This window comes from Trypanosoma cruzi, genomic scaffold (assembly GCF_000209065.1).
Source record: "Trypanosoma cruzi strain CL Brener 1047053517063 genomic scaffold, whole genome shotgun sequence".
Taxonomy (NCBI): domain Eukaryota; phylum Euglenozoa; class Kinetoplastea; order Trypanosomatida; family Trypanosomatidae; genus Trypanosoma; species Trypanosoma cruzi.
Window position 1 is genome coordinate 190,461 of NW_001849526.1, and position 26,870 is coordinate 217,330.

The 26,870-nt window shown below is 49.6% G+C and overlaps 10 protein-coding genes across 10 annotated transcripts, besides 64 other annotated features; all 10 read left to right on the forward strand.

The window, feature by feature from the left end:
* Positions 1–22,459: a sequence feature (heterozygous, Esmeraldo-like haplotype).
* Positions 107–198: a sequence feature (A-rich).
* Positions 260–319: a sequence feature (T-rich).
* Positions 446–549: a sequence feature (GA-rich).
* Positions 580–606: a microsatellite.
* Positions 765–808: a sequence feature (T-rich).
* Positions 1,003–1,038: a microsatellite.
* Positions 1,079–1,155: a sequence feature (GA-rich).
* Positions 1,234–1,355: a sequence feature (A-rich).
* Positions 1,619–1,664: a sequence feature (T-rich).
* Positions 1,703–1,734: a microsatellite.
* Positions 1,734–5,189, forward strand: Tc00.1047053511181.10 (hypothetical protein, conserved; the record flags this gene model as incomplete). Its single annotated transcript, XM_811264.1, has 1 exon — positions 1,734–5,189. The coding sequence occupies one exon, from the start codon at positions 1,734–1,736 to the stop codon at positions 5,187–5,189; it is 3,456 nt and encodes a 1,151-aa protein (XP_816357.1).
* Positions 3,483–3,573: a sequence feature (GA-rich).
* Positions 5,273–5,310: a sequence feature (T-rich).
* Positions 5,693–5,719: a sequence feature (AT_rich).
* Tc00.1047053511181.20 (hypothetical protein, conserved) lies at positions 5,730–7,340 on the forward strand (the record flags this gene model as incomplete). The annotated part of the gene is made up of 1 exon (XM_811265.1): positions 5,730–7,340. The coding sequence occupies one exon, from the start codon at positions 5,730–5,732 to the stop codon at positions 7,338–7,340; it is 1,611 nt and encodes a 536-aa protein (XP_816358.1).
* Positions 7,582–7,617: a sequence feature (A-rich).
* Tc00.1047053511181.30 (hypothetical protein, conserved) lies at positions 7,803–8,270 on the forward strand (the record flags this gene model as incomplete). Its single annotated transcript, XM_811266.1, has 1 exon — positions 7,803–8,270. One exon carries the CDS (start codon positions 7,803–7,805, stop codon positions 8,268–8,270), a length of 468 nt encoding a protein of 155 aa, XP_816359.1.
* Positions 8,301–8,331: a microsatellite.
* Positions 8,627–8,667: a microsatellite.
* Positions 9,516–9,540: a microsatellite.
* Positions 9,682–9,726: a microsatellite.
* On the forward strand, positions 9,749–10,792 carry Tc00.1047053511181.40 (uncharacterized protein; the record flags this gene model as incomplete). Its single annotated transcript, XM_811267.1, has 1 exon — positions 9,749–10,792. One exon carries the CDS (start codon positions 9,749–9,751, stop codon positions 10,790–10,792), a length of 1,044 nt encoding a protein of 347 aa, XP_816360.1.
* Positions 10,950–10,993: a sequence feature (G-rich).
* Positions 11,023–11,066: a microsatellite.
* Positions 11,447–11,478: a microsatellite.
* Positions 11,481–11,529: a microsatellite.
* Positions 11,549–13,018, forward strand: Tc00.1047053511181.50 (mitochondrial processing peptidase, beta subunit, putative; the record flags this gene model as incomplete). Its single annotated transcript, XM_811268.1, has 1 exon — positions 11,549–13,018. One exon carries the CDS (start codon positions 11,549–11,551, stop codon positions 13,016–13,018), a length of 1,470 nt encoding a protein of 489 aa, XP_816361.1.
* Positions 13,075–13,113: a microsatellite.
* Positions 13,129–13,149: a sequence feature (AT_rich).
* Positions 13,222–13,260: a repeat region.
* Positions 13,495–13,546: a microsatellite.
* Positions 13,591–13,643: a sequence feature (GA-rich).
* Positions 13,788–13,820: a microsatellite.
* Positions 13,869–13,896: a microsatellite.
* Positions 13,898–13,925: a microsatellite.
* Positions 13,993–14,042: a sequence feature (CT-rich).
* Positions 14,173–14,215: a microsatellite.
* On the forward strand, positions 14,319–16,286 carry Tc00.1047053511181.60 (hypothetical protein, conserved; the record flags this gene model as incomplete). Its single annotated transcript, XM_811269.1, has 1 exon — positions 14,319–16,286. One exon carries the CDS (start codon positions 14,319–14,321, stop codon positions 16,284–16,286), a length of 1,968 nt encoding a protein of 655 aa, XP_816362.1.
* Positions 16,080–16,118: a microsatellite.
* Positions 16,477–16,506: a microsatellite.
* Positions 16,570–16,643: a sequence feature (T-rich).
* Positions 16,827–16,866: a sequence feature (T-rich).
* Positions 17,018–17,971, forward strand: Tc00.1047053511181.70 (hypothetical protein, conserved; the record flags this gene model as incomplete). The annotated part of the gene is made up of 1 exon (XM_811270.1): positions 17,018–17,971. The coding sequence occupies one exon, from the start codon at positions 17,018–17,020 to the stop codon at positions 17,969–17,971; it is 954 nt and encodes a 317-aa protein (XP_816363.1).
* Positions 18,065–18,087: a microsatellite.
* Positions 18,199–18,237: a microsatellite.
* Positions 18,239–18,271: a microsatellite.
* Positions 18,448–20,901, forward strand: Tc00.1047053511181.80 (threonyl-tRNA synthetase, putative; the record flags this gene model as incomplete). The annotated part of the gene is made up of 1 exon (XM_811271.1): positions 18,448–20,901. One exon carries the CDS (start codon positions 18,448–18,450, stop codon positions 20,899–20,901), a length of 2,454 nt encoding a protein of 817 aa, XP_816364.1.
* Positions 20,997–21,029: a microsatellite.
* Positions 21,106–21,138: a microsatellite.
* Positions 21,144–21,176: a sequence feature (AT_rich).
* Positions 21,209–21,269: a microsatellite.
* Positions 21,306–21,328: a microsatellite.
* Positions 21,333–21,384: a sequence feature (A-rich).
* Positions 21,413–21,440: a microsatellite.
* Positions 21,501–21,521: a microsatellite.
* Positions 21,857–21,880: a microsatellite.
* Positions 22,055–22,096: a sequence feature (A-rich).
* Positions 22,170–22,220: a microsatellite.
* Positions 22,460–22,718: a sequence feature (haploid, Esmeraldo-like haplotype).
* Positions 22,558–22,594: a microsatellite.
* Positions 22,624–22,648: a microsatellite.
* Positions 22,719–23,654: a sequence feature (heterozygous, non-Esmeraldo-like haplotype).
* Positions 22,830–22,865: a sequence feature (AT_rich).
* Positions 22,920–22,949: a microsatellite.
* Positions 22,980–24,986, forward strand: Tc00.1047053511181.90 (peroxisome targeting signal 1 receptor, putative; the record flags this gene model as incomplete). Its single annotated transcript, XM_811272.1, has 1 exon — positions 22,980–24,986. One exon carries the CDS (start codon positions 22,980–22,982, stop codon positions 24,984–24,986), a length of 2,007 nt encoding a protein of 668 aa, XP_816365.1.
* Positions 23,528–23,558: a microsatellite.
* Positions 23,655–23,756: a sequence feature (areas merged during assembly that could not be assigned to a particular haplotype. This can correspond to areas where the two haplotypes were merged or to regions with more than two copies in the genome that were merged during assembly.).
* Positions 23,757–26,870: part of a sequence feature (heterozygous, Esmeraldo-like haplotype) that runs on past the window's edge.
* Positions 25,025–25,060: a microsatellite.
* On the forward strand, positions 25,535–26,317 carry Tc00.1047053511181.100 (60S ribosomal protein L2, putative; the record flags this gene model as incomplete). Its single annotated transcript, XM_811273.1, has 1 exon — positions 25,535–26,317. The coding sequence occupies one exon, from the start codon at positions 25,535–25,537 to the stop codon at positions 26,315–26,317; it is 783 nt and encodes a 260-aa protein (XP_816366.1).
* Positions 26,449–26,508: a sequence feature (AT_rich).
* Positions 26,682–26,712: a sequence feature (AT_rich).
* Positions 26,782–26,803: a sequence feature (AT_rich).

Genomic DNA, 26,870 nt, shown 5'->3' on the forward strand with positions numbered 1-26,870 from the left:
TCCCTTCCATTCCTCCCTGAAACCCCCATACCCAAAACAAACAAACAAACAAAAAGGTGAAAAGGAGGTGGCAGCCCACGTAAAGAGGGGGAAATGAAACAACAACAAAAAAAAAAAACTGAAAAAAAAAAAAAAAAGAAACAGAAGAAAAACGCATGTGCCAAAAAGAAGCAGGAAAAAAAAAAAAAAAACAAAAAACGAGAAAGAAGAGGGGAGAATGCCCCACTCTCCTCCTTCCCTCTTCCCCTCTTCTTTCTCGTTTTTTGTTTTTTTTTCTTCTTTTTATCCGCGCTACTTTTTTTTTTTTTTTTTTTTTTTTGGCAACAGGAAAAGAACAGGAGAGGGTTGGCAGGGCAGTGGAGGAATGAAGGGAGGGATGGAGGGGGACAAAACAAAAATTAGTGAGCGGAATTGCAACAGCGGCAGTAGGAGCCGGGAGATTAACAAAAAAAAAAAAAAAAGAGAAGGAAAGAAATAAAGAGAGAGAGAGAGATGTACGAAGCAAGTGAAAGAAAAAAGAAAAAAAGGAAGAAAAAGAAAGAGAAAGAATGACTTTCAGGCACAATCAACGGCAGAGACAAAAAAAAAAAGAAAAAGAAAAAAAAACATAACAGACCTGCAAGCAAACCAGACACTCATCCACAGCACTAGCGGAGGGGGAAAAGCAGCTGCAAGACATGAGAAGAAAAGTGGTATGAGGGATATGAAGGCCAGGGAAAAAACCTCCCCCCTTAAATGAATAAATACATAAAATGTGTGTCTGCTCTTTTCTTTTCTCTCCTCTTTTTTTTTTTTTTTCTTTCTTCTTATTTACATTGATGTATTCATCTTTCTCGTATATACATATCCTACTAAGCGCACACTCTCTCTTGCGTCTACTCGTTCTCTATCAATATATATATATATATTTCTGTGTGTGTCTGTGTGTGTGTTGCTGTAATGGTGTGCATGCATGTATTATACATATATATATATGGGTGCACCTTTTCCCTCCCCTCTGTGATTATTATTATTATTATTATTATTATTATTATTATTTTGTTTGTTTTCGCATCGAGATGGTGTTTATTGTCTGCGAGGAGAGAGAAAGAGAAAGAGAGGAAGAGAAGGGAAGGAAAAAAGGAGAGGGGAGGAGGAGGGGAAGGGAGCAGGGGAAATGTGCTCAAACGCTGCTCTCTTCAAATTCAACCATCACGTACGCCGCATGCGCATTGCACAGCGAGCTTTAAAAGTAAAAAAAAAAAAAAAAGGAAAAAAAAGAAAAAAGGAAAAAGGAAAGAAGCGAAAACAAAAGAAAAGAAAAAGAAAGTAGGAGAAGAAAACAAACAAACAAACAAACAAAAAAAAAAAAAGAACTGAAGGAGAGATGGAAGGAACGCAAAGAAGGAGGAAGAAGGAGGAATGCGGAAACAACAAACAAAACAGAAGGCACAAAGCCAACTATTTCTTTCTGTGTCTGTGTGTTTTTGTCTGTGTGTTTGTGTGCTTTTGTGTAAAGCTGATTCTGTGTGTCATTTATACACACACCGCGATCTTTTTCCTTTATTGTAAGTGCGTGTTTTTTTTTTATTATTGCCGCTGCGTGTCTTGTGTAACATTTTGTTTACACCTTCCCTCCTTCTTTCTCTCTCTCTCTCTTTTTTTTTTTTTTTTTTTTGTTCTTTCGCTATTTACTGGTCTTACTGTGTGCCTGTGCCTGTGTGAGAGAGGGAAATAGAGAGAGAGAGAGAGAGATGAATTCCATACAGTTAGATGAATATGACCTCTACGCTGTTGACAGGACATTTATTCTGTCACTTTTTCACGGATTCTGCACGGCTGTGCCAGGAAGCGTGCGACAGGAACTTGTCACCACAGAGGCTGACGCCGTGCAGTTTGTCATGATACTGCGGCCAAGGCTGACGAGTTTCACGCATCGTAGCAACATCTCCTTACGACATCCGGCTGTATCGATGGCGGCGCGTTTGTATTACAACGAGCTGCGCGCTTTCATCCGGGAGGAGTCACGATTTACTGGCGACAGCGCCATAACGAGAAACGTGCCGGTGGTTGGGAGCAGTGCCTCTGGACGTGAAAATCTGGGGGAGCGGGGGGGCTCCTCCTACACGTCATGGCCGGGGGTGACAACCAAACCCATCACGGCGGAACAGTTGACTCAAAATAACTGGGAGCTTATGGGGTCCTGCCATGATGCCTTGCTGCGGAATTCGCAACCCCGCCCTATTGCAGTCTACGCCATCGCGTCCAATGATTTAGTAAATGATATTATCTGCCGCTACTGGGAGCGGATTACAGTTCCTTCAGGCAGTGTGGGATTTCGCCCCAGCTTCGCATCCGGCAGCAACGAGGCTTCCAAAACTTTCACGTTTACAGAGAGTGGCAGTGGGATACATGCAACGTATATGACGGCATTACAGTATATTTACCTTCATCTTCGCATAGCGGGTATTTTACTTCCGCCATCCTCGTTGCAGACGGAGATTTTGGACTCTATTATTCTTGACCTTCGCGTGGATGCGATGTTAACCGGGAAAACGGGAGGGTTGTCGTTTGGAAGACCACCAGAATATTTTGGTTATAGACCCACCGATGATGAATTCGATGATGATTCCGTCGGATTGGAATCGGCACCCAACGACCCCCTTCATCCAGTTAATGAGAATCTCATACAAATGGTAGAGCCTTCAGAGGCGTCAAAGTTTCCTTTTAATGTGAATAACTTTAGGACGTCCCTCGATGACCTTCCAGACATTAGTTTTGGGCAGTTCTGGATATCCATGCTGGAGCTTTCGGACAACTGGACAAGTACCTCTCATCCAATGGAACATGCCATTTTTTTAATGGAGCTCTATTGCGAGGTGTTTGCCCACGAATGGGACGATGAGGAATTATCCCTCCTGAAGGCGTTGCGCGCCAATGCCGAAACCCGCCACCAGGAGGATGCCTTCTCACTCATGGATGATGAAGAACGGAGTTTTCACATACTCTCCGAATTCAACCACATGGTGTCTTCTATTGATGAATTCGCAATGTCGGGATTATTGTACCAACCGAACCTGATGCCTTTTCCGAAGAAGACTTTGGTCGCTGCTGAGGCTCTCTTTGATCATGTCTCCAACATGGCAACGGTTTCATTCCAGGGATCAATGAGTAATGTGCGGCCTTCCACGGCTGGATCAATCTGGTCAGAGAGCAAGCAAGAAGGACAATTGTCCAGGCAACAGCTTGAGAAACTCCAATTGATTGCGAGCGATAGCAGTACCTTGCGTGGGCGTCACAGCGAGGGCGACGAAGATGCAACGGAGTACGCAACTGGGAAGAAGAGAAAGGAAAAGGAGGAGAAGAAAAGGTTATACCACGAAGGCAGACACATGGATGTGGATAAAGAGATCCTTGACAAAGGCGAAGGTGTACGAGAAGACGCACATCGGCGAAGCAGTAGAGATCGAAAGAAACAGCTCCGAATCAGCAGAAGTCTCCGGGAAGAAGAGGAAGGAAAGGAAGAAGAGGATGAAGGCTACGATGACAAGCATGCGGTGGATAGAGAAGGAAGGAGAAGAAGGAAAAAGGAAGCCGGCGAAGGGCGTTCTCGTCAAGGTGACATTCTTGATAATGAAAGTCGGGGGAGGCGGTATAGAATTGGAAGGGATGGAAAACGTCTCTCTTGGCGTGATTCGGAGGAGTCCTCTGAGTCCATGTATGCATATGATTCATCCGATCCAATTAGTCAGCGAGCAGGTGCCTATAAAAAGGACCATCTGCATCGCCGTTACCCCACAAAAGCGTTTCATGACTACGAAGGGAGGGAAGATGAGGAGTACACGATGGGTGCCGATGGCGTCCGCCGCCGCAGCAGGAGGGGAGGACCACGTCGAAGTGGCTATTCAAAAAGTGACAAAGACGCCGAGGGCGGGGAGGATGACAAGGATTCATGGAGCACGCAATCGAGTTCGTTTTATTCTGTGCCCGATGATGAGCTGACACCCACTTCGCTGTCGCGTCGGCAAAAGGAGCGAGAGCGAAAACAAGCTGAGCATTTGCTAAGACGTCGTAAGCAGCAGGAGGCGAGGCAGCGTCGATCCAAAATGCCTACAGCGGCAGAGATAGCAGAGAAGCGTAAGAAGATTGTGCAAACCTTGCAGATGAAGGGTATCCTCATTAGTGGCGACGCTCTTACAGATGATGACATTGCAGAACTTGGTGATGAAACTATTAGTGAAGAGTTGCTGCGGCGAGTATTGTTAGACGCTGGGTACGCGATCGATGAGATAAAGGAGTCCGACTTTCTGCATATATTGTTGGGTGACAAGGAGCCACAGCCCGCTGACGTAAATGCAGAGGAACGAAGTCATGTCCTCGCCGCACTTCGCGCTCAGCCGTCGCGGCGGCCGCCCGAGACAGAGTACGCTCGTCGTCGCCGAGAGGCGCAGGAGAAATTGCTGCGTGAAGAGAGGAGGGCTGCTGCAAAGAAACTAAGGGAAGAACGCCGTCTTGCAATTAAAAAACATGAGGAGGAAAGTTATATTCGAGAAGAGGCCGATGAGTTAAAACCGCCTTTTTCTTCTTTGGAGGATGTGGAAGTTTTGGGGTTACCGGGCCCCGGCCTTGGGCCTGTCGCACCACGACGACCGCCGCCTCGCCGCGAGGGGCCGCAGCCAATTGTGATGCCGCAGCCAGTGCAGCTTGAGAACTTATTGCTCACGCGGATGTGGAGGCCCGTTGTGTGGCGTGGCGTACAGCGACGTGTGAGGGGAAAAATGCCAACGCGTCGGCAGGTGCTGGGAGAGGAAGAAATGGAACTGAAATCGTTTTCCCAGCTGGTGATAGAGAAACCATCCAAAGGGAAGCCGGCAGGGTTGCATGAGCATTCACCGACACAGTTGGAAATGTTTTATCGCGGTATTCGCCCGGATCGGCTTGTAAAGGGACGTGTCCCGTTGGCGCAACCGACATCTATCCTTGGTGGCACATATCATCAGTTGCCCTCGATTCATTCGCATGGGAAAGGAGGGCTGGATTTGCAAGGTGGCCTGAAGACAACGCCGCCACCACCGCGCCAGTGTGCACCTGTCAAACTCTTTTCACTGACGACGAAAAAAACTTTTGCTGGGGCGCTTAAAGAGAGCTTGCAGCGCTACATTGATGACAAGGAGTACCTGGATGTTATATACCGGAGTTATTTGAGGTGAGACAGACTTCACGACATTTATTTTTATAAATATCGATATCTCTGTATGGATGAGGAGGGAGAAGGCACAAGGAGGATTGCGTCTTTTTTTTCTTTTTTTTTTTCGTTCTTTTCTCTTTTTTCTGTTTGATACCAAACCATGATGTTTCTCATGTATAATAATGTCGTACCATCGCCCGCAGGCTTTGGCTGGATTATATGTCATCTTTATTCCATTTGTTCTTCCCACCACTCTGCCAAATGTTGTGCTGCGTGCTTGACTGGTTTTCCCCCCTTTTTCTACATTCCTTTTCTTTCTCTCTTATTGCTCACGTGCCTACCAATATTGTACCTCCGTGTTAATTATTAGATTTGTGGATATTTATAGTCAAGGAAAAAGGAAGGAATATAAAAAAAAAAAAAGGAACAAAGAAGAGACACATACACACATACACACGCACGCACAAAGGAAGTTAAGCGGCAGGAGCATCCGAATTCTGTTCATTTACAAAACACGCACGGGTCTTTTTATATTTAAATTTATATATATTACAGCTGTGATATGGTGGCTTTACAAGCGGTCATGTATCGAGTTTTTCTGCTGCTTTTTGTTGTGGCATTTCTCTTTATCGTACCAGCACGCCCGAATATTGAAGTATTGAGTAGCGAAACACAAGATGATGTGGTGGAATTACACAATGATATCTTTGATGCTCATGTCTTTCCGAGTGGAGGACAAATCCAGCCGCAGTCGTGGTTTATTTTCTTTTACGCTCCATGGTGTGCTCATTGCAAGTCTCTATTGCCACAATTTGCCAACGCCAGTCGTCTACTGAACCAGATCGATATGTCACATGCAAGGTTTGCCGTGGTGAATGCCGTAAAGCAGAAGGAACTTGCATCACGCTTTGAAGTCCACGAATATCCAACGTTTGTTTATACGACAGGTAAGGAGGGACGCTGGCATAAGTTTCATGGTGGTTACAGCTTGGATAGCTTTGTTCAGTTTAGCATTTACCTTCAGCGTTCTGTGGAGGCAGGCTCCTTTGCCGACGTCGTGTCTGACCCGCTGCGATTTAAAGAGGTGGAGTTACAGCTGGCAGATGGACGTGTACCAATGTTTGTTTATGTGCCGGCAAAAGGCACATCAAAATCAGTATTGGAAAGACAGGCAGTGACACGTGACGCACAGTGGAATATCGCCGTTGATGCGGCAGCCTCGTTGGGCAACATCCGCTTTGGCGTTCTCTACGGCGATGATGTGCCGGAGGATTGGGCAAAAAAGGGGATCACGTCGTATGTTGCGGTCATTGAGGCGGGGCGACGTTGTAAAGGCAGCGGTCCGGACGGTGAAGTGTTCATTGTGTACACCGATGCATACAGGAGCCCACGGTGCTACGAGGACAGTTCATGGTTTGCGGAATCCAGTAGTGAGAATGTGGGAAACATCAAGGGAGCGGGTTCATTCAAGATCCATCCGTCATTTGAGGCCTTCATCCTGCATCACGGCTTTCGCGCCGTGGAGGATATGACGCCGGGTTTTTTCTCAGTGATATCCGGCTTCAATCACCATTACTTTGGCCTCATTGTCACAGATGGCCCTGTGACGCAGAGCGACACCACCATGATGCCCGTCCTGCGTGCCATTGTGCAGGAGCGAAATGGGGCTCGCGCCATGAACACATCCATTGCTTCCATGGAGGGTAAAAAGAATCACTGCCGCATTTCATTGGCACATGCCGACGGACGTTCACGTGCCGTTTGGCGTACGCGCTACCACATTGAGTTGGACGAGCTTCCAGCGTTTGTTGTTGTTGACCCGCGACGCGACAAGGTGTATCGTCTGCGTCGCCACACCCCACACTTCGAGGATATCAAGTCTCAGCTGCCGTGGCGCATGGGCGGCGAGCAGAAGCAGATGATCGCCGCCTTTTTGGATGACGTCGAACACGGGAAGGCGCCAGGGGAAAAAATGTCATTGATTGGTGACGTGGCGGAGTATCTGCTGCTCCTTCCTGGGATGGAGTTTGTGTACGAGACACTGGGATACGAGGATGCCCTTTTTATCACCATGACGTTTGCATTCGCCTTTTTCAGCTTCTTGCTGTTCCTTGCGCTTGTGGTGGAGCCGATAATGGAAAGGTACACGGCCGTTCATGCAAAGACGGACTAAACGGAAGTATAATGTGCAGGGGGGAGTATAGGAAAGGAATAAAAAAGAAAAAAAAAGTGAATTGAACGGCGAGCGGCGAGCAGCCACGCTCTCTTCTCTCTTTTTATCTGTTGGCGCCATTGCCATCTATGTTCAATGTGTGCTTTTTTTTTTTTGTTTTTTTTTGTTTCGTCTTCCTCCTTACCACGCCGTGCTGTGGCGATGAAAGAAACGTATCGAACCGGTTTATTCGCACACTCACAAAAAGAAGAAAAAAAATAAAATAAAAGAAATAAAAGGAGAGGAGGCGGGTGGAGCCTCTTTTACACGCATTCATACGGTTTACCTACCCACCTTACCCACCGACAGGCATACAGGCATACAGAGATTGTGTACTGCTTGAAATATTGTGGTGGTTGCACTGTTATCCACACAGGGAGCGAAGGAAATAGAGAAATAAAAATCTATTGAATAAACATCGACATGTTGCGTCGGTCATACCTTCTGTTTTGCGTTCCACACCTCTCCGCTGTGTACGGGCGCAGCTTTACCGTCTCTAGTCGTGTCTGGCACCGCATTAACGAGAAGAATGGAGAGGAGGGCTTCCAAAACGACCAGCGTTTCCTACGCCTTGCGGTGGATTCGGGTGGCTGCCACGGCTATAAGTACCATTTCTCCTTTGAAGAGAACGACGCTCTTGTGCCGGAGGAGGACGTTGTCGTCGCCGAGACGGATGTTTTGCCTGTTGGCGCTGAGGGCCGTAGTGGGGTGGAGCCACCACCGCGAGTGGTCGTCGACAGGCACTCGTTGACAAAGCTGCAGGCAGCAGTCATTGACTTTCACTCTGAATTGAAAGGGGCCGCTTTTGTGGTGGTTGGAAACGAGTTGGTTGACGAATCCTGCGCGTGTGCCATGTCATTTTCGATTAAAAAGCGGCAGCCTCAAAAGTAATTAACGTAATTATTTTTATATGATTACTGGTATATATATAATATATATAATATATATATATGTGCGCTTTCATGCCTGTCTATATGCTTCTGGATGAGGAGGAGGAGGAGGATTGTTTTGTTGCTGTCTTTGCGATAAGGAAGAGGAAAAAAACAAAAAACGGCAAATGACAAAGAAAGAACACAGTGGATTGCGTTGCAATGTTCATAAGCCCGTGTATCGATGCGTGTGCGTGTGTGTGTGTCTTTGATTTGGATTCACTCACTTCTTTTTTTTTAGATTATTTTTTGCCTTTTGGCTAGTGAGCACTTCCAATGAGTGGCCGAATAGAGAATGACCGCCACCACCACCACCACCAGCAGCAGCAACAACAACAACAACAACAACAACAACAACAGCCGTATCTCATCATGCGGCTGAATCGTAAGCCTGCTGTCGGTCCATCATGTCGTGTGGCTTGCAACGATTTGGTTTCATGCGGGGCCGTCCACCATGAGCCGAGCAGCCGCAGCAGTTGTGATGGCTGCTGCCCCTCCATGTTGTCACCGCTGATGGACGCGGCGTGTGCGGATCCGACGGTGTCGCCTGCTTCAGTGCCAGAAATGAAGTCCCGTTCCTCCTTCTCTTCCACACCACCAACATCACCGCCCTACTGCGTGGGGGGCAGTCACGCTACGCGGAGGGAACGGCATTGGGGCAACACGCAGCGATTCCATTCACGCAGCGCGCATATCACACGGGCCGTGTCTTGTCACCTCGAGGGCGGCGCCGCACTTGTCACTGGCGGCCCACTTCTTTTATTTGCCGGGCGACGGACTGCACCGAGTGGCACACGCACGGCGATGGAACAGCACCTGCAACTCTTTCGCGACCCAACGGTGACGGCCGCTCCAGCGCAAAATGGCAACAAGACACCAATCCCTGCTGCTGGTACCGCTCATTGCCGGCAGGCGCGTCTCGTCATGCTTCGTGGCAACGGGCCGCTGTGGTGAATGAATGGCCGTTGCGGCCGAGCGGGTCACTGTGTTAACGTCTTGCCGCCAGCCTACCATAGAATGATTGACTGCACGAATTGTTTGGGCAGTTTTTTTTTGGTCTTTTTTCTCTTCCCCTTCTTTTGGCACACGAAAGAGACGTCTTGTGGGATGAGACGTGCCATTTCGCTGGCAAGACACGTTGAGCTGTGACGAAGGGAATTTCTTTCTTTCTTTCTCTATTACTTGCTTGCTGGGTAGAAACACCTCATTTCTCTTTTTTTTTTTTTTTTTTTAGAAACAAATTGCTTATTTTTCCGTGGCAACCGGAAAACGTGCGCGGGGAGGGTGTGCTGGCAGCGGGGACTGAGAGAATAGGGCTCCAAGAAAAACAAGGCACAGTGCACACAGATCCAAAAACACAAGAAAAAAAAAAAATAAATATATATATATATATATCCATCTCTCTCTCTATATATATAAGTACTTCTGAATTTTGTTTATATGTCTAGTAGAAGCGATCCATTTGCGCCAGCCGCTTCGGCGAAGACTCCGCCCCGTACCGCTTTGGGGCTGTGGCGGTGCATTCTGACGCCTCACTCCCGCACCGCCTCGTCGAAGGAGGACGCCAACCCGCCACCGCAGGACTCCGGTGAAGCCGTGTCTGCGGATGATGTGACTGCGGGTAGTTCCACCGGAGGATACTGGAGCCTGGGGCTCGGAAAGACATGCTCCCCAGACGTCCTTCAGCAAAAACCCGCTAGAGGGACAAATCTATTTAAGCGACTCAAAAACATTTTGACTCCGTCGCATGAGAGCCGGGCGCAGCCGCACGAAAGCGATGCCCGTCATGAGCCGTATAGCGATGTTTCTTTTGAAGAAGTGGTAGAGGGAGATCCAAGCGGTGACGCCAACCACCAGACGGGGTTGGTGGATGTAGAGGCGATGGGGACAACGGGGGCGGAGGAGTGCTATTACTACACAACGGAGGATGGGGAGGTCTACTGCGTTGACCCCGCCTCAATTGAGTATCAAGGGGCGTACCAACAGCAGGAAGCGGAGGAGGAAAAGGAGGGGGCGGTGGAAAACGACAATGAGGACCAACAACAAAGACAACACCACCAACTGCAGCAGCAACAGCAGGGAGAAGAAGAACACAGTGAGCATCGTCAAGGCGAGGAAGAAGAAGGAGGGGGACAGGAGGAACATTCAAAAGGGCCATTACGTCTGAGAGGAAAGGTGGCAAAGGCTTTAGCCGGCGAAGAGACGAAGCGGCGACGGCAGCTGCAGGAAGACTGCATGATTGTTCTTACAGACATTGGCCGTGTGTACAGAGGTTTGGCCCGCACCGTCGCAGCTTTCGAAAAGGAAATGGAAGCGCAGCGGCATGCATTAAAACAGCTGGAAAAGGAAGCCGTGAAGCAGGCGAATGCAGTGGAGGCCGAGTGGAAAAAAGAGCATGCGGAGCTGAGCCGTACATTTCGTGTTGAAATGGAGTTGGCGAAGAGGCGGCATGCGAAGAGGGCAGATCCGACTCTTTCTTCCTGACGGTTATATAAACATATATATGTGTGAATGTAAATATGAATGTAAGCACGCAGGGACAACATTTTTGTGTGTGTTTTTGTGGATTTCCTCTTTTTTTAATATCCGCGAGTGGGAGGCATCTTTACACAAGTGGACGTGCATGCATGCGTGTCACAATGAGAGAGTGAGAGTGTGTGAGAGGGGGGGGGGGGGGGGGAGGGGTTAGCTGCAGCGGAATTTTTCAGTGGTACTTTTTTTTTTAATGTTCTTTTTTTTTTTTTTTTTTTTTCTTTTTGCGTTAATTCACCGCTTTCCTTCCCCTCCCCTCCTCCTTCTTTTTTTTCCCTCTTTTCTCGTCGCTTCCAGCAGCAGCAGCAGCAGCGGGTCCTGTTTTTTTCTTTTTTTTTAGCGTTTTTTTCTCCCACCGCTGCACTTAAACTCTTGTGTGCATGTCTGCGTATTTACTCCATGGCAGCAGCGGTGCTGTTGTTGTGTCTTGTCGTTGCTGCCGCTTTCTTTTCTTTATTTTTCTCTCCACCTCCTCCATATATCTGTATATGTACACTCACACATTTTTGTGCATTTGTGTATGTATTTTGATTGCACACATCCGAAAGTGAGAGGCACGCGCATTCACGTATTGTAGGGGGAGAGAAGAAGTGGCTGCAGAAGAAGAAATAAATAAATAAATAAATAAATAAATAAATCGAAAAAGAAAGAGAAACAAAAAAAAAAAAAAAAAAGAAAACAAAAGAAAAGGAGGAAGAAGACGAGGAGATGTCTGTCAGTTTCTCCACGCTTGTGCAACGGGCACGGCCGGCGTCAAACCACGCGACGACGCAGGCGCTGCGGAGTGTAATTGCAAAAATACCGCCAACGAACATCAGCAGCGTCGGGAAGGGTGTACGGGTGGCATGCGAGGAAAACCCGCTTGCGTCTGTTGCCACTGTCGGGGTGTGGCTCGATGCGGGCACGCGCCACGAGCCGGCGCATTATGCCGGGACGGCGCGTGTGCTGCAGAAGTGCGGGCTGCTCGGGACAACGAACCAGACGGGGGCGCAGATTGCAAAGGCGCTTGACGAAATCGGCGGGCAACTCACCGTGCAGGTGGGCCGTGAACAGACCCATCTGTACATGCGCGTGACGAAGCAGAACACGGAGCGGGCCGTTGGGCTTCTCGCCGACGTGGTGCGTAACGCCCGCCTGGCCGACGAGGATATCCAGGCAGCGAAGCAGGCCGTACTGAAGGAACAACACGAGTTTGAAGAGCGGCCAGATGACGTCTGCATGGACAATTTGTACCGTTGCGCCTTTGATAGCACCTCGCACGGCCTCGGAACCCCATTCTACGGCACAGAGACGGGCGTCGCACGGGTGACGGCGGAGCAGCTCAAGTCTTACCGCAGCAGTGCTCTCCACGCAAACCGCGTGGTTGTTGTCGGCAGCGGGGCGGTGGACCACACCGCATTGGAGCGTGCCGCCGCCAGCCACTTTGGCGATCTCGTTGCAGCCCCCACAAAGTCAGCCGGCTTTCCGGAGGCGCGCTACGTGGGCGGCGAGTACAAGCTGTGGAACCTGCGCTACAAGACTGTCCACATTGCGTGGGGGTTTGAGACATGTGGGGCGGCGTGCGAGGACTCCCTGCCGCTGGCCCTCGCGTGTGAGATTCCCGGCCCGTTTCATCGCTCGCAGCATGAATTGGGTCAACACGCGATGCACCGTGTGCTCAAGACCTTTTCTTCCCTTGATCACAGCACTCCGACCAACACACACTTTAATGAAAAGTGTATTGAGATTGCAAATCCGTTCCTGCAGCAATATAAGGATACGGGGCTCTGCGGCATGTACATTGTGGGTCGTCCTGCGCAGAGTGGCCCAGGCGATGCCGGTGCCATGGTTGAGGTGTTCCAGTACACCATGGCGGAATGGTGCCGCATATGCCAAAAGATGTTACACCAGCATGAACTTGAACAAGCCAAGGTGAACCTTAAATCACAACTCCTGTTTAACATGGACGGCAGCACCAATTCCGCGGAGGATATCGGCAAGCAAGTGCTACATTACGGTCGTCGTATTTCACTGGAGGAGATGTACGCCCGCATTGACGACGTGACCCCTACAAACGTTCAGGAAGTGTTGCAACACTATTTCTACAGTCGCAAGCCGGTGTACAGTTACCTTGGCTACTGTGCCTATATCCCTGGCTACGACTGGACACAACATTGGTCGTACAAGTACTGGTACTAAGCCTGGAAAAGGGGAGGGGGGAATGATGAGACGAAGAAGAGAGAAGAACAGCAATGAAAGAAAGAAAAAGAAAAAAAAAAAAAAAAAAAAAGAAACGGAGGAATTTAGGGAAATAAAAAAAAAAAAAATATGAAACAGATGATACAATGAGAAATAGGGGGTTTTGGACAGGATTCAGGGAGACGGATTTAGGCAATGGACATAGAGAGAGGGAGGGAGAAGGGGAGAGAGAAGAGGAGAGGTACGTAGTGAATTTCCCTTTTTTTTCTTTTTTATTGCAATGTTTGAGGTGGGTAATGTGAGTGGGATCAAAGGGAGGCCCTATATATAAATATATATATGTATAGATGTCGTTACTGGTATGTAATGTTACACGTAGAGGAGTTGAAATGGGGTGCAGGTCACCGAAGGGAGAGGGGAGGGAGGTGGGTTGGGGGAATGTCATTACAATGTAGCCAAATTATATCTGCTGGACAACATACACACAGAAACACACACACATATATATATATATGTATACACATACATCAATGAAAAGACATTTACTTTTGATATGTCTTGTAACAGCGCCTAAGAAAGAAAAAAAAAAAAAAAAAAGAGAGAGAGAGAGAGAGAGAAAGAAGGATTTGTCTTTTAAAAATTGTTACTTGTAGAATGTGTGTGTTTCTCTGTATGTTTTTTTGTCTTTTTTTTTGGCCTGGTTGATTCTTAATTAGAGATGCACATTCCGTGAATGTTTCTTTTTCCCTTTCTCTCTCTTTTTAACAAATTTCTTTTCTTCTCTTTTTTTTTTTTTTTTTTTAGCTGACCGTTCATCCACATATTTGTTTTTCTTTTCTCCGTGTTTTGTTCTCTCTCTCTCTCTCTCTCTCTCTCTCCGTGTGTGTGTGTGTGTGTGTGTGCATGTTGGTGTTTATATGCATACATTGTGTGCATGTATGTCTCATCACTATTTACGAATGATCTCCGTGGGCCTTTTTTTTTTTTTTCTTTTCTTTCTCTCTCTCTCTTTTTCTTTCTCTCTATGTAATATATGCATGTATTTATAAATATGACACGTAAAGAGGCTCGGGACGGACAGTGGAATCCCCAACAGGCCGCAACATAGCAAACGGCGAAAGACCGTACACACAGACATAAATATACCTCTGTGCATATATATATATCTTTATATATCTTTACATATATATATTTATAGTTTTTTAGTAGGCCGCCCCGTGCACGGAGTCTTAGTGTTCTTGGGGTGAAGGTGGGGCGCGGGGAGGGGAGGAACAGAAAGAAAGAAGGAAAGAGAAAAGAGATGCAGGCGATTGCAGCGATGGTTCGGGAGAAAATCCGGCGCCAGACTCCCGCCGGAATTCGTTCCAACAATACCGCACGACACCGCCACGAGCGGCATGAAGCGCCACCACCAGCGACATCGCATTTGTCGACATCGTCGTCACGTCCATCCCCGCAGCGAGTGGAGGCTGCCGGTGGGAAGAGGACAGGCCATGAACTCCCCAACAACACTCATAAGAGCAGCACCGGCGTCAATGACAACGGCGACGGCTTCGGCAACACGACAGTTGCGCCATGTTGGCTGTGCGCTCGACCTGCCAATTACCACCTCGCCGAGGAATTTATTCTCTGCTTTTCCTGCTTTCGGCTCGTGATACGCGCGTACATATTTCCTCTTATTGACACACGGGAGCGGCGCAAAAGCGACGCCGCCTTCATTGCGAAACTTTGGCAGCTTTCGGTGACGCAGTCGCCCTCGCCTGCGGTGGTGGCGCCACCACCGCAGGAAACCGAGGCCTCATCGGACGGGAAATTGCGGGGCATAACGTGCGACGACACCGTCTCGGTGGTGGATCCTTCGCAGGCCAACTTTGTTATGTCCAGTTCTGTTTTGCGGAGCCGCACGAAGCGGGGCGGCGAGGGTGGACGATCGCTGCACTCCGAGACAGCAAGGTTCCTCAATCATTCCTTTTGGACATGCCCTCAGTGTACCTTTGTGAATAGTGATAGTGAGCGTTTTTGTGGAGCATGTCAGTTTCAAAATGTTGGCACCGTTATTTGTTCCTTTTGCCAGTCAGCATGCCGTTTTGGGGAAAAGCGGGTTTCAAAGTGCGAGGTAACGAAATTACTACATATAGTCTGGAAATGTAACGCATGTAGCGCTTTTAATACTGTGGATGGTGACAGGTGTCAAGTGTGCAACCGACCCCTCATATGGGCGTGCTCAAGATGTACGGTAGAGCAGGAGTCATTTCGCACCACAGAGGGACTTCGTGTCTGCCGTACTTGCGGTGCGTACAACATGCCACTGGAAGTAATGCAGTCACGCCTTGCGATGTCATTGCAGCTTAGCGAGAGGGAGATGCAGTCGGGCGTTGAGTTTGGCGTCAATGATTCCGGAACGATTGCGGAGCAGATGCGTCAGGCGGGAATTGAAGAGGCAAAGGAGCGTCTTGCAGATCGTATGCGGCAACTTGGCGTTTTGCAGGTGAATGAGCAGGTTTCAGATGGCAACTGCCTTTTCCGCGGCCTCGCGAATCAACTTTTTGGTCAACCCGGCAACCACATGCTTCTGCGCCGCCTCGTTGTGGATTACATGCGGCAGCGGGCCGAAAGCTACAGTGTCCTCTTTGACGGCGAGGCGGAGTGGGACGAGTACCTGCGAAATATGCAGCAAAGCGGTGTGTGGGGTGACGAGTTGTGTCTTAACGCAGCCGCACGATGTTTTCATGTGAATATTCACGTCATTACAAGCGAAGCGTCACGTTGGCATTTGGTGTTCCAGCATGATGAGTTAGGGGCCTCGCAGTCCATCGTTCGTCTGGAGAAAGAGGAGGTAGAAAAGGAGAAACGAGATGAGGCTGCGGCGATATCTTTACCTCCCACGCAGAACTCCATCTGCCTATTTCTTGTCTACATGGCGCCGGTGCACTACGACGATGTGATGCCGTTCCGTGCCCCGCAGGTCGATGACGTGCGCCAGTACGTCGTGAAGAGTCTCTCCGCCACGATGGAGAAGGAGAGCTCGCGGCGTGCCACAAGGGGCGGCGAGATGACGCGGCAACAACGGCCACACCAGCCACAACAACAACAACAGCAAGCACTCAGGAGGCAGAGACCACGGGAAGTTCCTCCCAGAAGTGTGGGAGGCGGCGTGCGTCCTGTGAGAGAGACGCAGGCGTCATTGCCGTCCATGCGGACTTCGCCGTTGGTGCCTTTTTCGCCCGGCTGGAACCGTTCCGCTGGCAGGGGCAACCCCGCATGCTGAACAGGCGTATGTTCATAAGGACAAAAGTGTGAGAGAGTGAGAGACGACGGTGAAACAAAAATGCAAACAATAGGGAGTGGAGCGGTTTGACAGCGATAGAGCGGGAGAGAAGGAAAGAAGGCAATGGAAAGGAAAAGGGTAGGAGGGAAATTCAAAAGAAGAAGAAAAACACAAACACACACACACATATAAAAAAAAAAAAAAAAGAAAAAAGAAGAAAGAGAGCACTTCAGAAAAATAGAGGCGTCATGAAACAAGACGCATCACCACCTGCACCTGCACCTTCCTTCTTTTTTCCTTTTCTCTCCCTCTTTTTGTTGTTTATAAAACTTTTTTTTTTTTTTTTGTATTTTATTTCCTCTCAATCCTATGTTTATGCGAACACGTATGCATGTCTGCTTTCCTTTTTTTCCCCAATCAATACCAGAGATGCGGCCGCTTCTCTCATTTCTCTCTCTCTCTTTCTGTGTGTGTGCGTGTGTGTAATGGATGGTCGGATGTCATCACGGCGGTAATATTGTCTACGTCATTTATGATGTATTTATTTCTTTTTTTTTTTTTCTTTCTTTCTCTCTCCTTTACCAACAGACGGATGTCTACTCCGTAGCGGATGGGTAGCAGGCAGTTATCTTTCTCTCTAGTAAGAGTACTAGGCCCATGGCACCATCGTTCAGGTGGCCGGCTGCGCCCAGGGAGAGAGATGTCTACGTCATACCTGCGCCGGCGATCGCATGGCCCCCGCGGCCTCTTTGAGAACCGATCGCGTGCCGCGGATGGTGGCGGTGGCGGTGGCGCAGCAGAAAAACACCCTACAGACCACACGGGCATGTCCACAACTCTCCTTCTCAACCCTGCCGTGTTTTCTCCCTCCCTTTTTTTTTTTTTTTTTGTTTGGCATGTCCGGTTGCCTCCACACCCTTTTTCTTTATTCTCCTTTCCGCCCACCCTCTTCCCGTGCAGTTTTAGTGATGCCGAGCGGCGACAAAAAAATCGACACCAGAAATGGTGACGGCCACGACGAAAACAGAAGCGAATACTGCGATGACGATTACGTGCCACCTGCGCAGCGTGGGGTGTTGTTTTTCTCGACCATCCCGCGCGACATGCGACCACAGGAGGTGCGCATGCACTTTAATGAGTTTGGTAAGATTCTGCGACAGAAATTTACGCCTTTTCCAAAGAAGGAGCGACGCCCTGGCGGCCCGTTGCTTCCGCTGCAGTTTATGAATGGATACTTGGAGTTTGCACACGTCGAGGACGCGCGACGGGCGGCGGCGGCGATGAACGGGACGCCTGTCGCATGCAAGCGACGCCGCAAGTGCCACGGCCAGCTGTGGACAGTGAAGTTCCTTGACGACTTCACGTGGGACACGTTGCTTGAGCAGAAGGAGGAGACACGGCGCACACGGCGGCAGCGTGAGGCGGAGGCACGCAGCGCGGAGCGCGCCATCAACGAAGCGTACCGCGCTGCCGTCCTGGGGGCGATGCGGCGCAAACACACACGCGGCGAAGGAGGAGCCTCACCGAAAGAACCGAATGAATGCCGCAGTCTTAAGAAGAGAGGGCGGCGTGAGCAAAATGTCACTGGGAGGATGTTACGTGATGTTTCTGTTTCTTCTGATTCCGTTGGTGCTGCTGCTGTGACTCCTCTTGAGGTGGTGAAGAAGAAGCGGAGGAGAGAATGATGTTTTTGAGGCCACGTTGAACTTTTCTCTTTCTCTCTCTGTGTGTGTAGCGTTGACGCCATCCTATTCTTGTGCCGTATCTCGTTTTTCCCACTGCTGCTGCTGCTGCTGCTGCTTCAGGGGGAAACGGAGCACACGCCCACACGGCGGAGGCGCGGAACATCAATAAAGAGACGTGAAGGATGGGGGAGGAGGTCATTTCGAACCCGTTAAGATTGACGCGTGTGATTTATTTATTTATTTATTTATTTTCTTCTTTGCTTATTGGCTGTTGCTGTTGTTGTTGCTGCTGCTGCTGCTTGGGAGTGCGGCTTTGCTTTTTGTTTTTCTGAAAGTTACACACACACAAAAAGAAAAAGAAGAAGAAGTAGAGAGCCACGTTTCGAATTCACCAGCGCGGTTTTTTATTGCTGCGACCCCGGATATTCTCCTACGCCTACCCCAAATTCTTAGCCAGTTGCTCGACACAGTTATTCATGTCAAAAGCCGCGACGACGTCTGCTGGCGAGAAGAATAAGAAGAAGGGGGCGGCACCTTCTGCCTCGGATGCCACAGCAGTCGACCTCAAGTCATTGCAGGAGCCGGAATTTTGGAAGGCACGCGATGCGTTGTTCGATGAATTGCTGGCAGCGCAGGAGGCGAAGTACAAATCCATGCAGGCACCCATCACCATCACACTACCCGACGGCAAACAACTACCCGCCACAAGCTGGCTGACGACCCCAATAGACATTGCGAAGCGACTGTCCAACTCCCAGGCCGAACGGGTGATTGTTGCACGCGTGAATGACGAGTTGTGGGACCTCACCCGCGTCTTTGAGGGCGATGCCACACTTGAACTTCTCGACTGGGACGATCCTGAGGCACGACATGTCTTCTGGCACAGCTCCTCCCACGTGCTCGGCTACGCCCTCGAGCGTGTCTTCCACACACGTCTTTCGGTTGGACCGGCGCTGGAGGAAGGGGGTTTCTTTTACGAGGGCGACACGGGCCGGCCGCTGTCGGAGACGGATTACAAGTCAATTGAGATCGCCATGCAGGAACTTGTAAAGATGAAGATGCCGTACCAGCGCCTGACGGTCTCAAAGGCCGACGCACTACTACTTTTTGGCTACACGGAATTTAAGAGCAAGATACTCGCAAGCAAAGTGCCTGAGAACGGCTTTTGTACGGTCTACCGCTGTGGTCACTTGATTGACCCATGCCGCGGTCCACATTTGCCCGACACCGGCCGTGTAAAGGCGTTTGCCGTGACAAAGAACTCCTCTTCTTACTTTGAGGGGAAGGCGGAAAATGCAGTGCTGCAGCGCGTGTATGGCATTTCCTTCCCGAAGCAGACGATGTTGACAGAATGGAAGGCACTGCAGGCGGAGGCTGCACGGCGTGATCATCGGAACATTGGCAGGCAACAGCAACTTTTTGGCTTTCACGAGGTATCGCCCGGCAGCGCCTTTTGGCTTCCACACGGCGCTCGTATTTACAACGCGCTGGTGGAGTTTCAGCGCAAACAGTACCGCCGCCGCGGCTTTGAGGAGGTTGTTTCGCCCAACATGTTCTCCTCCAAACTTTGGATGGTCTCGGGCCACTGGGACAAGTATGCAGACAACATGTTCCGCATCGTTGTGGAGAAGGAGGATCATGGGATGAAGCCAATGAACTGTCCCGGTCACTGCATCATGTACGCCATGCAGCAACACTCATACAAGGAATTACCTATTCGTTACGCCGACTTTGGTGTTCTGCACCGCAATGAATTAAGTGGCGCCCTCACGGGACTCACGCGTGTGCGGCGATTCCAACAGGACGATGCCCATATCTTCTGTCGCATGGATCAGGTGCAGGAGGAGATTCAGGGCGCACTCGTCTTTTTGGATGATGTCTACCGCACGCTTGGGTTTAAATTCTTCCTCAAGCACGCCACACGCCCTGAAAACAAACTTGGGACGGAAGAGATGTGGGATCAGGCAGAGGCGTACCTCCGTGCGGCACTCAACAGTTTCTGCGGCATTCCAGAGCACTTGCCGGATCCCTTTAAGGAGGGCGCCACCTTTACGTTTGATGGACGCAGGGACAGCGTCAAGAAGCTCCGTGCGCTTCTCAAGAAGCAGGCAGCCAACCGTGAGAACAAAGACACAGAGAAGAAGGAGGAGAAGGATGACGAGTGGAAGGGGCCAACACATGCCGATGCGTGGGAGGAAAATACCGGCGATGGTGCGTTCTACGGTCCAAAGATAGACATCGTCGTGGAGGACGCGCTGCGGCGTCGTCACCAATGCGCCACCGTTCAATTGGACTTCAATTTGCCACAACGCTTTGGGCTTAAGTACACACTCCCAACTTCGACCGTTGAGGGTGGTGCGGGGGCGGAAGCGAAGGAACATCATGCCGACCCCAACGCCCCCAAAGTGGGGACGGACGCCACGACGGCAGAGGGAAAACCAGAAGCGGAAGACGAGTTCCTTTCATCGTACGAGAAGGCCGCAAAGGAACTTTGCATCGACCGCCGTCTGGATGCGAACCAGGCACGTCCAGTTATGATTCATCGCGCCATTTTTGGCTCACTTGAGCGCTGTATCGCTATTTTGTGCGAGCACTACGGCGGCGAGTGGCCGCTGTGGCTCAGTCCACGGCAGGTGATTGTTATACCCGTGTCTGCTGAAAACACCGCATACGCCACAAAAGTGCGGGACGCCTTTTACGCCGATGGCTTCCACGCTGATGTTGACAGCGGCAACGCGACATTGGACAAGAAGATTCGTAACGCAGAGGTGGCACGGTACAACTTTATTTTTGTTGTCGGTCAGGTGGAAGAAGAGACACAGACGGTTAACGTCCGCACCCGCGACAATCGCCGGCACGGTACAAAGTCACTGGCAGAAGTCCAGCGGTGGTTACGCGAACTCGTTGACACCTACGACTTAAACTACTGAGCACATTTACCGCACTGTCCAATATCTTTGCCCCCCGTCCCTCACCCCCTTTTTTCCTTTTTTCTTTTTTCTTTCAATATATCAATATATCTATATGTTTGTTTGTTTGTTTGTTTGTTTGTTTGTTTCTGTGTAAGTGCGTGCGTGTGGAAGGGGTGAATTAAGCGACACACACACGGTTCGTGTTGGTTTCTTAAACGTGGCAGAGAGGGAGGGAGGGAGGGAGGGGGGGAAGGAATCCCAATAAATAAATTAAAAAAAAAAGAAAAAAAAAAGAGGTGGGAAATTCTGATTTTTCTTTTGCCTTTATATAAATACACACAGACATATATATATCTATATCTATATCTATATCTATATCTATATATGTGTCTTGTAAAATGTGTGAGCGAAGATGTCAATAGAAACAAACAAACAAACAAACAAAAAAGAAAATAGAATTAAAAAAATAAAACAACAACAACAACAAAAATAGTGACAAAACGACAAGGCAAAACGGACGGTATGTGTGTTTTTTTTTTTTTTTTTTTTTTTTGTTTGAGCGCTTGCGCATAAGGATTACTCGCTTACAAACTTATATATAAAAGATGATATAACGAACACACACACACACACACACATCTGAACATTGCTTCCTCTCTCTCTCTCTCTGTGTGTGTGGGTGTGTGTGGGTGGGTGGGTGTAGGGGGAGAATGAATGAATGAATGAAGGGAGGAGGAAGTGGTGGAGGAAGAGAGGGAGTTTTATTACAACGTCAGACGTGTGCCATATATATTCGGGTCGCAATGATTTGACTCGTCGTTTTCTTTGTTGCCATCTGTGCACTCTCCTGGCAATGCCGGAAACATCATCGTGGTACGCCAGGGTCCATTACACACACGCACCCGTATCACCCAATGGGGGAAAAGCCAATAGCCGGTAATGTTTCCTTTATGGAATTGTTGTCATTGGCGCAACAAACACACACACACACACACACCGGACCAGCCGCGTATGACTGAGTCTCACAGTTGTAATACCATGAGGTCTGTGTCTGTATGGTGGGGTGTTGAGTGGGGTGAGTGGGGGAATGCACATGTTACCGTCGTGTCTGCAGCAGCACCATCCGCAGCAATGCTGAAGAAAACACGAGGAAAAAAGAACGGACCACACGAAAAAAGAAAGAAGGAAAGGAAAAAAAAAAAAAAAAGAAGAATATATATATATTGCATGTACGCAATTGTACCAGTGGAGGGTTGGGAGGGTGGGATAATGTCCCGGAGTTGCCCTCTTTCTTTCGCTTTCTTCCTCTCTCTCTCTTCTTTCTTTTTTTTTTTCTTGTAGAAATTTTATTGTTTTTTTTTATTGTTTTTTATTGTTCGGGGCGACTTTTCAACAATTTTTTATGTTTGTTGTTGTTGTTGTATTTTTATGTGGGCGGGTGGGGGGCTACCAGTCAATTTCCCCATCCATCCATCCATCTGTCTCTCTCTCTCTCTCTGTGTGTGTGTGTATGTGTGTTTTCCCTCCTGCCATTTCTCCTCCCCTCAGCAGTACCACTTAATATTATTATTGTTGTATTTAGTACTACTGCTGCCACACCAACCACCACCACCACCACCGCTGTTTTTGTTGTTGTTGTTGTTTTATTTGGTTTTATGTCCAGATCCTGCAGTATTCTCTTCTCTTCTCTTTTCTTCTCTTTTTTTTTTTTTGTGTGTGTGTGCGGCGGCGGTGGCGGCGGAAAAGAAAAAAAAAGAAAAGGAAAAGAGATCAACCAACAACAACAAAAGGGCGTATTATTATTGTTATTATTAGTGGTAGTAGTAGTAGTAGAAGTCATTTCTAGTGGCGGTGGCTGAGGAATCGAGGCGAGGGGGCTGCGCTCCGACACATCCGTCTGCAATTGTCACCAGCGGCAGGAGACGAGGAGGATAAGTGGAGGACTCATTTAATTTAATTTAATTTTAATTTGTTTTTAAATACACGGCCAGTCACTGCCGGTGTGTTGGTTTTAACAACAAAGGAGGAGGAAGTAGCATCACCACCATCACCACCACCACTACCACAAAAAAAAAAAAAAAAACAGGGACAGACAAATGGACTGCAGCACCGGCGCGGCGATTGGGCAGCAGTTTGCGAAGGATGCGTTCCACATGCATGGCGGTGTTGGCGTGGGCCCAACCGGCAACCCCGAGCATGACGTTCTCATGAACGAAATGATGATGGTGCAGACGCCGACGGGGCCGGCAGGCGAATGGACCCACCAGTTCGCAGCGTACCAGGGAAAACAACAACAACAGCATCCACAAGAGTTGGCCATGCGGCATCAGCAAAACGATGCCCTTATGCTTCGCCAGCAGCAGGAAATGGAGGAGGCATTTTGCACCCTTTGCGCGGCGCATCCGCATTCACATGCGCATTCACATGCGCATTCACATCAACCGCAAGGGCTGGTTGGGCCCGCTATGATGGGGCCACAAATAATGCCACCGATGATGTTTGGTCCAGGGAGCGGCGGCTTTATGATGGGCACACCGCCTATGATGCCGTACGCCTCGATGAAATTTGCAGGGGATGCGGCAATGGCGGCTGCAAACAACACAACCATGACGCAGGGGGCCACAGCAACAAGTACCACGTCCGTGCAACAGGAGCAGCAGCAGCAGCAGAGCAGCGACAATGGATGGGTGGAGAAGTTGCGTGATGCGGAGTGGGCACAGGACTACAGCGATGCGCAGGTCTTCACGCTTGAAGGTCAGTCGGAGCAGACGATGGAGGAGCATGCAAAGAACTCCGAGTTCTACCAGTTTATGGACAAAATCCGCAGCAAGGAACTGCTTATTGATGAGGAGACGGGTCAGTTGGTGCAGGGCCCAGGACCCGATCCGGATGCTCCTGAGGATGCGGAGTACTTGAAGGAGTGGGCCGCCGCAGAAGGGCTGAACATGCCGCCGGGTTTCTTTGAGCACATGATGCAACGTCCACAAGGAAATAACGAACAAGCGGAGGGTCGTTTATTTGATGGTAGCAACGATGCTCTGATGGACGATGGTGCCCTTGACAACGCGGCGGATGTGGAAGAATGGGCAAGAGAGTACGCCGAGGCGCAAGAGCAGTTGCAGCGCGTCCAAAACGAAACGAATTATCCCTTTGAGCCCAACAACCCGTACATGTACCACGACAAACCCATGGAGGAGGGGATTGCAATGTTGCAGCTGGCGAACATGGCGGAGGCCGCCTTAGCATTTGAGGCGGTGTGCCAAAAGGAACCGGAAAATGTGGAGGCTTGGCGGCGTCTGGGCACAACGCAGGCCGAAAATGAAAAGGACTGCCTTGCAATCATTGCGCTGAATCACGCCCGCATGTTGGATCCAAAAGACATCGCCGTTCACGCAGCGCTTGCGGTCTCGCACACAAACGAGCACAATGTGGGGGCGGCGTTGCAATCTCTGCGGTCGTGGCTGCTGTCCCAACCGCAGTACGAGCACCTTGGTTTAGTGGACCTGCAGGAGGTGGCTGCCGATGAAGGATTGGACGAGGTGCCGGAAGAAAATTACTTCTTTGCCGCTCCAAGCGAGTACCGCGACTGCTGCACACTTTTGTACGCCGCGGTGGAGATGAACCCAAATGACCCGCAGCTGCATGCCAGCCTCGGTGTGCTGCACAACCTCTCGCACCGCTTTGACGAGGCCGCCAAGAACTTCCGCCGTGCCGTCGAGTTGCGCCCAGACGACGCGCATACGTGGAACAAACTCGGTGCGACACTCGCCAACGGTAACAGGCCACAGGAGGCACTTGAGGCGTACAACCGTGCACTTGACATTAACCCGGGGTACGTGCGCGTCATGTACAACATGGCGGTGTCCTACTCGAACATGGCGCAGTACCCGCTTGCCGCAAAACACATCACACGGGCCATCGCTCTGCAGGCCGGGGGTACAAACCCGCAGGGCGAAGGTTCTCGGATCGCAACACGCGGTTTGTGGGATCTACTTCGTATGACGCTGAACCTCATGGACCGTAGCGACCTTGTTGAGGCCTCATGGCAGCAGGACTTGACACCCTTCTTGAAGGAGTTTGGGCTGGAGGACATGGCGGTGTAACGACGCCGCGGGTAATAAATCGGAAGGTACACCACACGCAACAACAACAACAACAACAACAACAACAACAACAAATAAAAGGTGAACAGGACTGCTTTTCAAGGTGAAAATAAAGGAATATATAGTATATATAAGTGTGTGAGGAACACTGAGACAAAACAAAAGAAAAAACCACAGCAATTTGGACGGTGGTGAAATAGGTGGGAGCTAAGAAGAGATGACTACACAAATGGGTGAGTGTGTGTGGAGGGGAATTATTTTACTTCTCAAAGTTGCCGCAGAATAAACGAAATTTCTCTTTATTTTGACTCCGCCGGGCTCTCGTGGCGTATCCGGCGCCAAGGGAGGGGGGGCAGACGTGACATTGGCATGCGCGTTACACGTCGAATTGTCCCGCAGGCCACTTTTACACTGTTTTTTCTGTGAATACCTTCTTCCCATTTTTCTTTTTTTCCCCTTTTCTACCTGTTCCTTTCTTTTGCTGCGTCCTCCTGCTTCCGGCAAAAGGGACCAAACAGACAGTCAGAAAAAAAATAAAAAAAGGGGCAATGGGAAAGACTGTGCTCACCTGCCGTAAGGGCAACGGGTCCATCTACCAGGTGCACGGCCACAAGCGTCTTGGCCCCGCGAAGCTCCGCATTCTTGACTACGCCGAGCGTCATGGTTTTATGCGTGGTGTGGTCAAGACGATTGAGCATGAGCCCGGCCGTGGTGCCCCGCTCGCCCGCGTGGAATTCCGGCATCCGTACAAGTACCGCCGCGTGAAGGAGCTGATGGTGGCGCCGGAGGGCATGTTCACTGGACAGTCCGTCCTCTGCGGCGTGAAGGCACCACTCGCCATTGGCAATGTGCTGCCTCTTGGCCAAATCACGGAGGGCTGCATCGTCTGCAACGTGGAGGCGAAGGTCGGCGACCGCGGCACCATTGCACGTGCCTCGGGCGACTACTGCATCATCATTTCGCACAACCACGAGACGGGCCGCACACGCCTGAAGCTGCCAAGCGGGCAGAAGAAGACGGTTCCCAGTAACTGCCGCGCCATGATTGGTATCATTGCTGGCGGTGGCCGTATTGAGAAGCCGGTGCTGAAGGCCGGTAACTCCTTTTACCGCTTCCGTGGAAAGCGTAACTGCTGGCCCAAGGTGCGTGGTGTTGCCCGCAACCCAGTGGAGCACCCGCACGGTGGTGGTAACCATCAGCACATTGGCCACCCGTCGACCGTCTCACGTCACGCACCGCCAGGCCAGAAGGTCGGCCTGATCGCCGCCCGCCGCACCGGACGTATTCGCGGTAGCAGGGCCGTTAAGGGCGCATGGCATCCGGAGGAGTAAAAAGAAATACGAAAGGACGAATTCTGTTGAGGAGCGAAGTAAAATGGCAACCATGCACATCTCTCTCTCTCTTTATATATATATATATATACGGAGAAAAAGGATGTATCTCTGTGTGTCTGTGATCCCAGATTATTATTATTATCATTTTTTTTTTTGTTTTTGATTTATGATATATATACATATATTTACTTTAATCCCGTATCCCTTTTTTTTTTTTTTTGTGTGTTTTGGGTGATAATAACCAGGCATTAAGTGACAGCGTGTACCGTCTACGTTGTTACTTATTGCTACGGGTTTGCCATTTCTCTGCCTGCACACATGCGCCTTGTAATGTGACGTTTATTACATTGACATCTTTTCCTTTTTTATTTTTTATTATTATTTATTAATTACCTTTTCCCTAATAACCCCCCCCCATTTTACATTTCACGTCATTATGGCAATGATCCTCCTGGGGCGTGTTATTTTTATTTTATTTTAATTGCACATATTCGGCCTTTATTAAGTCAAATCATTGCAGTTTTGTGGAAGTGTTGTTGTTGACACGGCG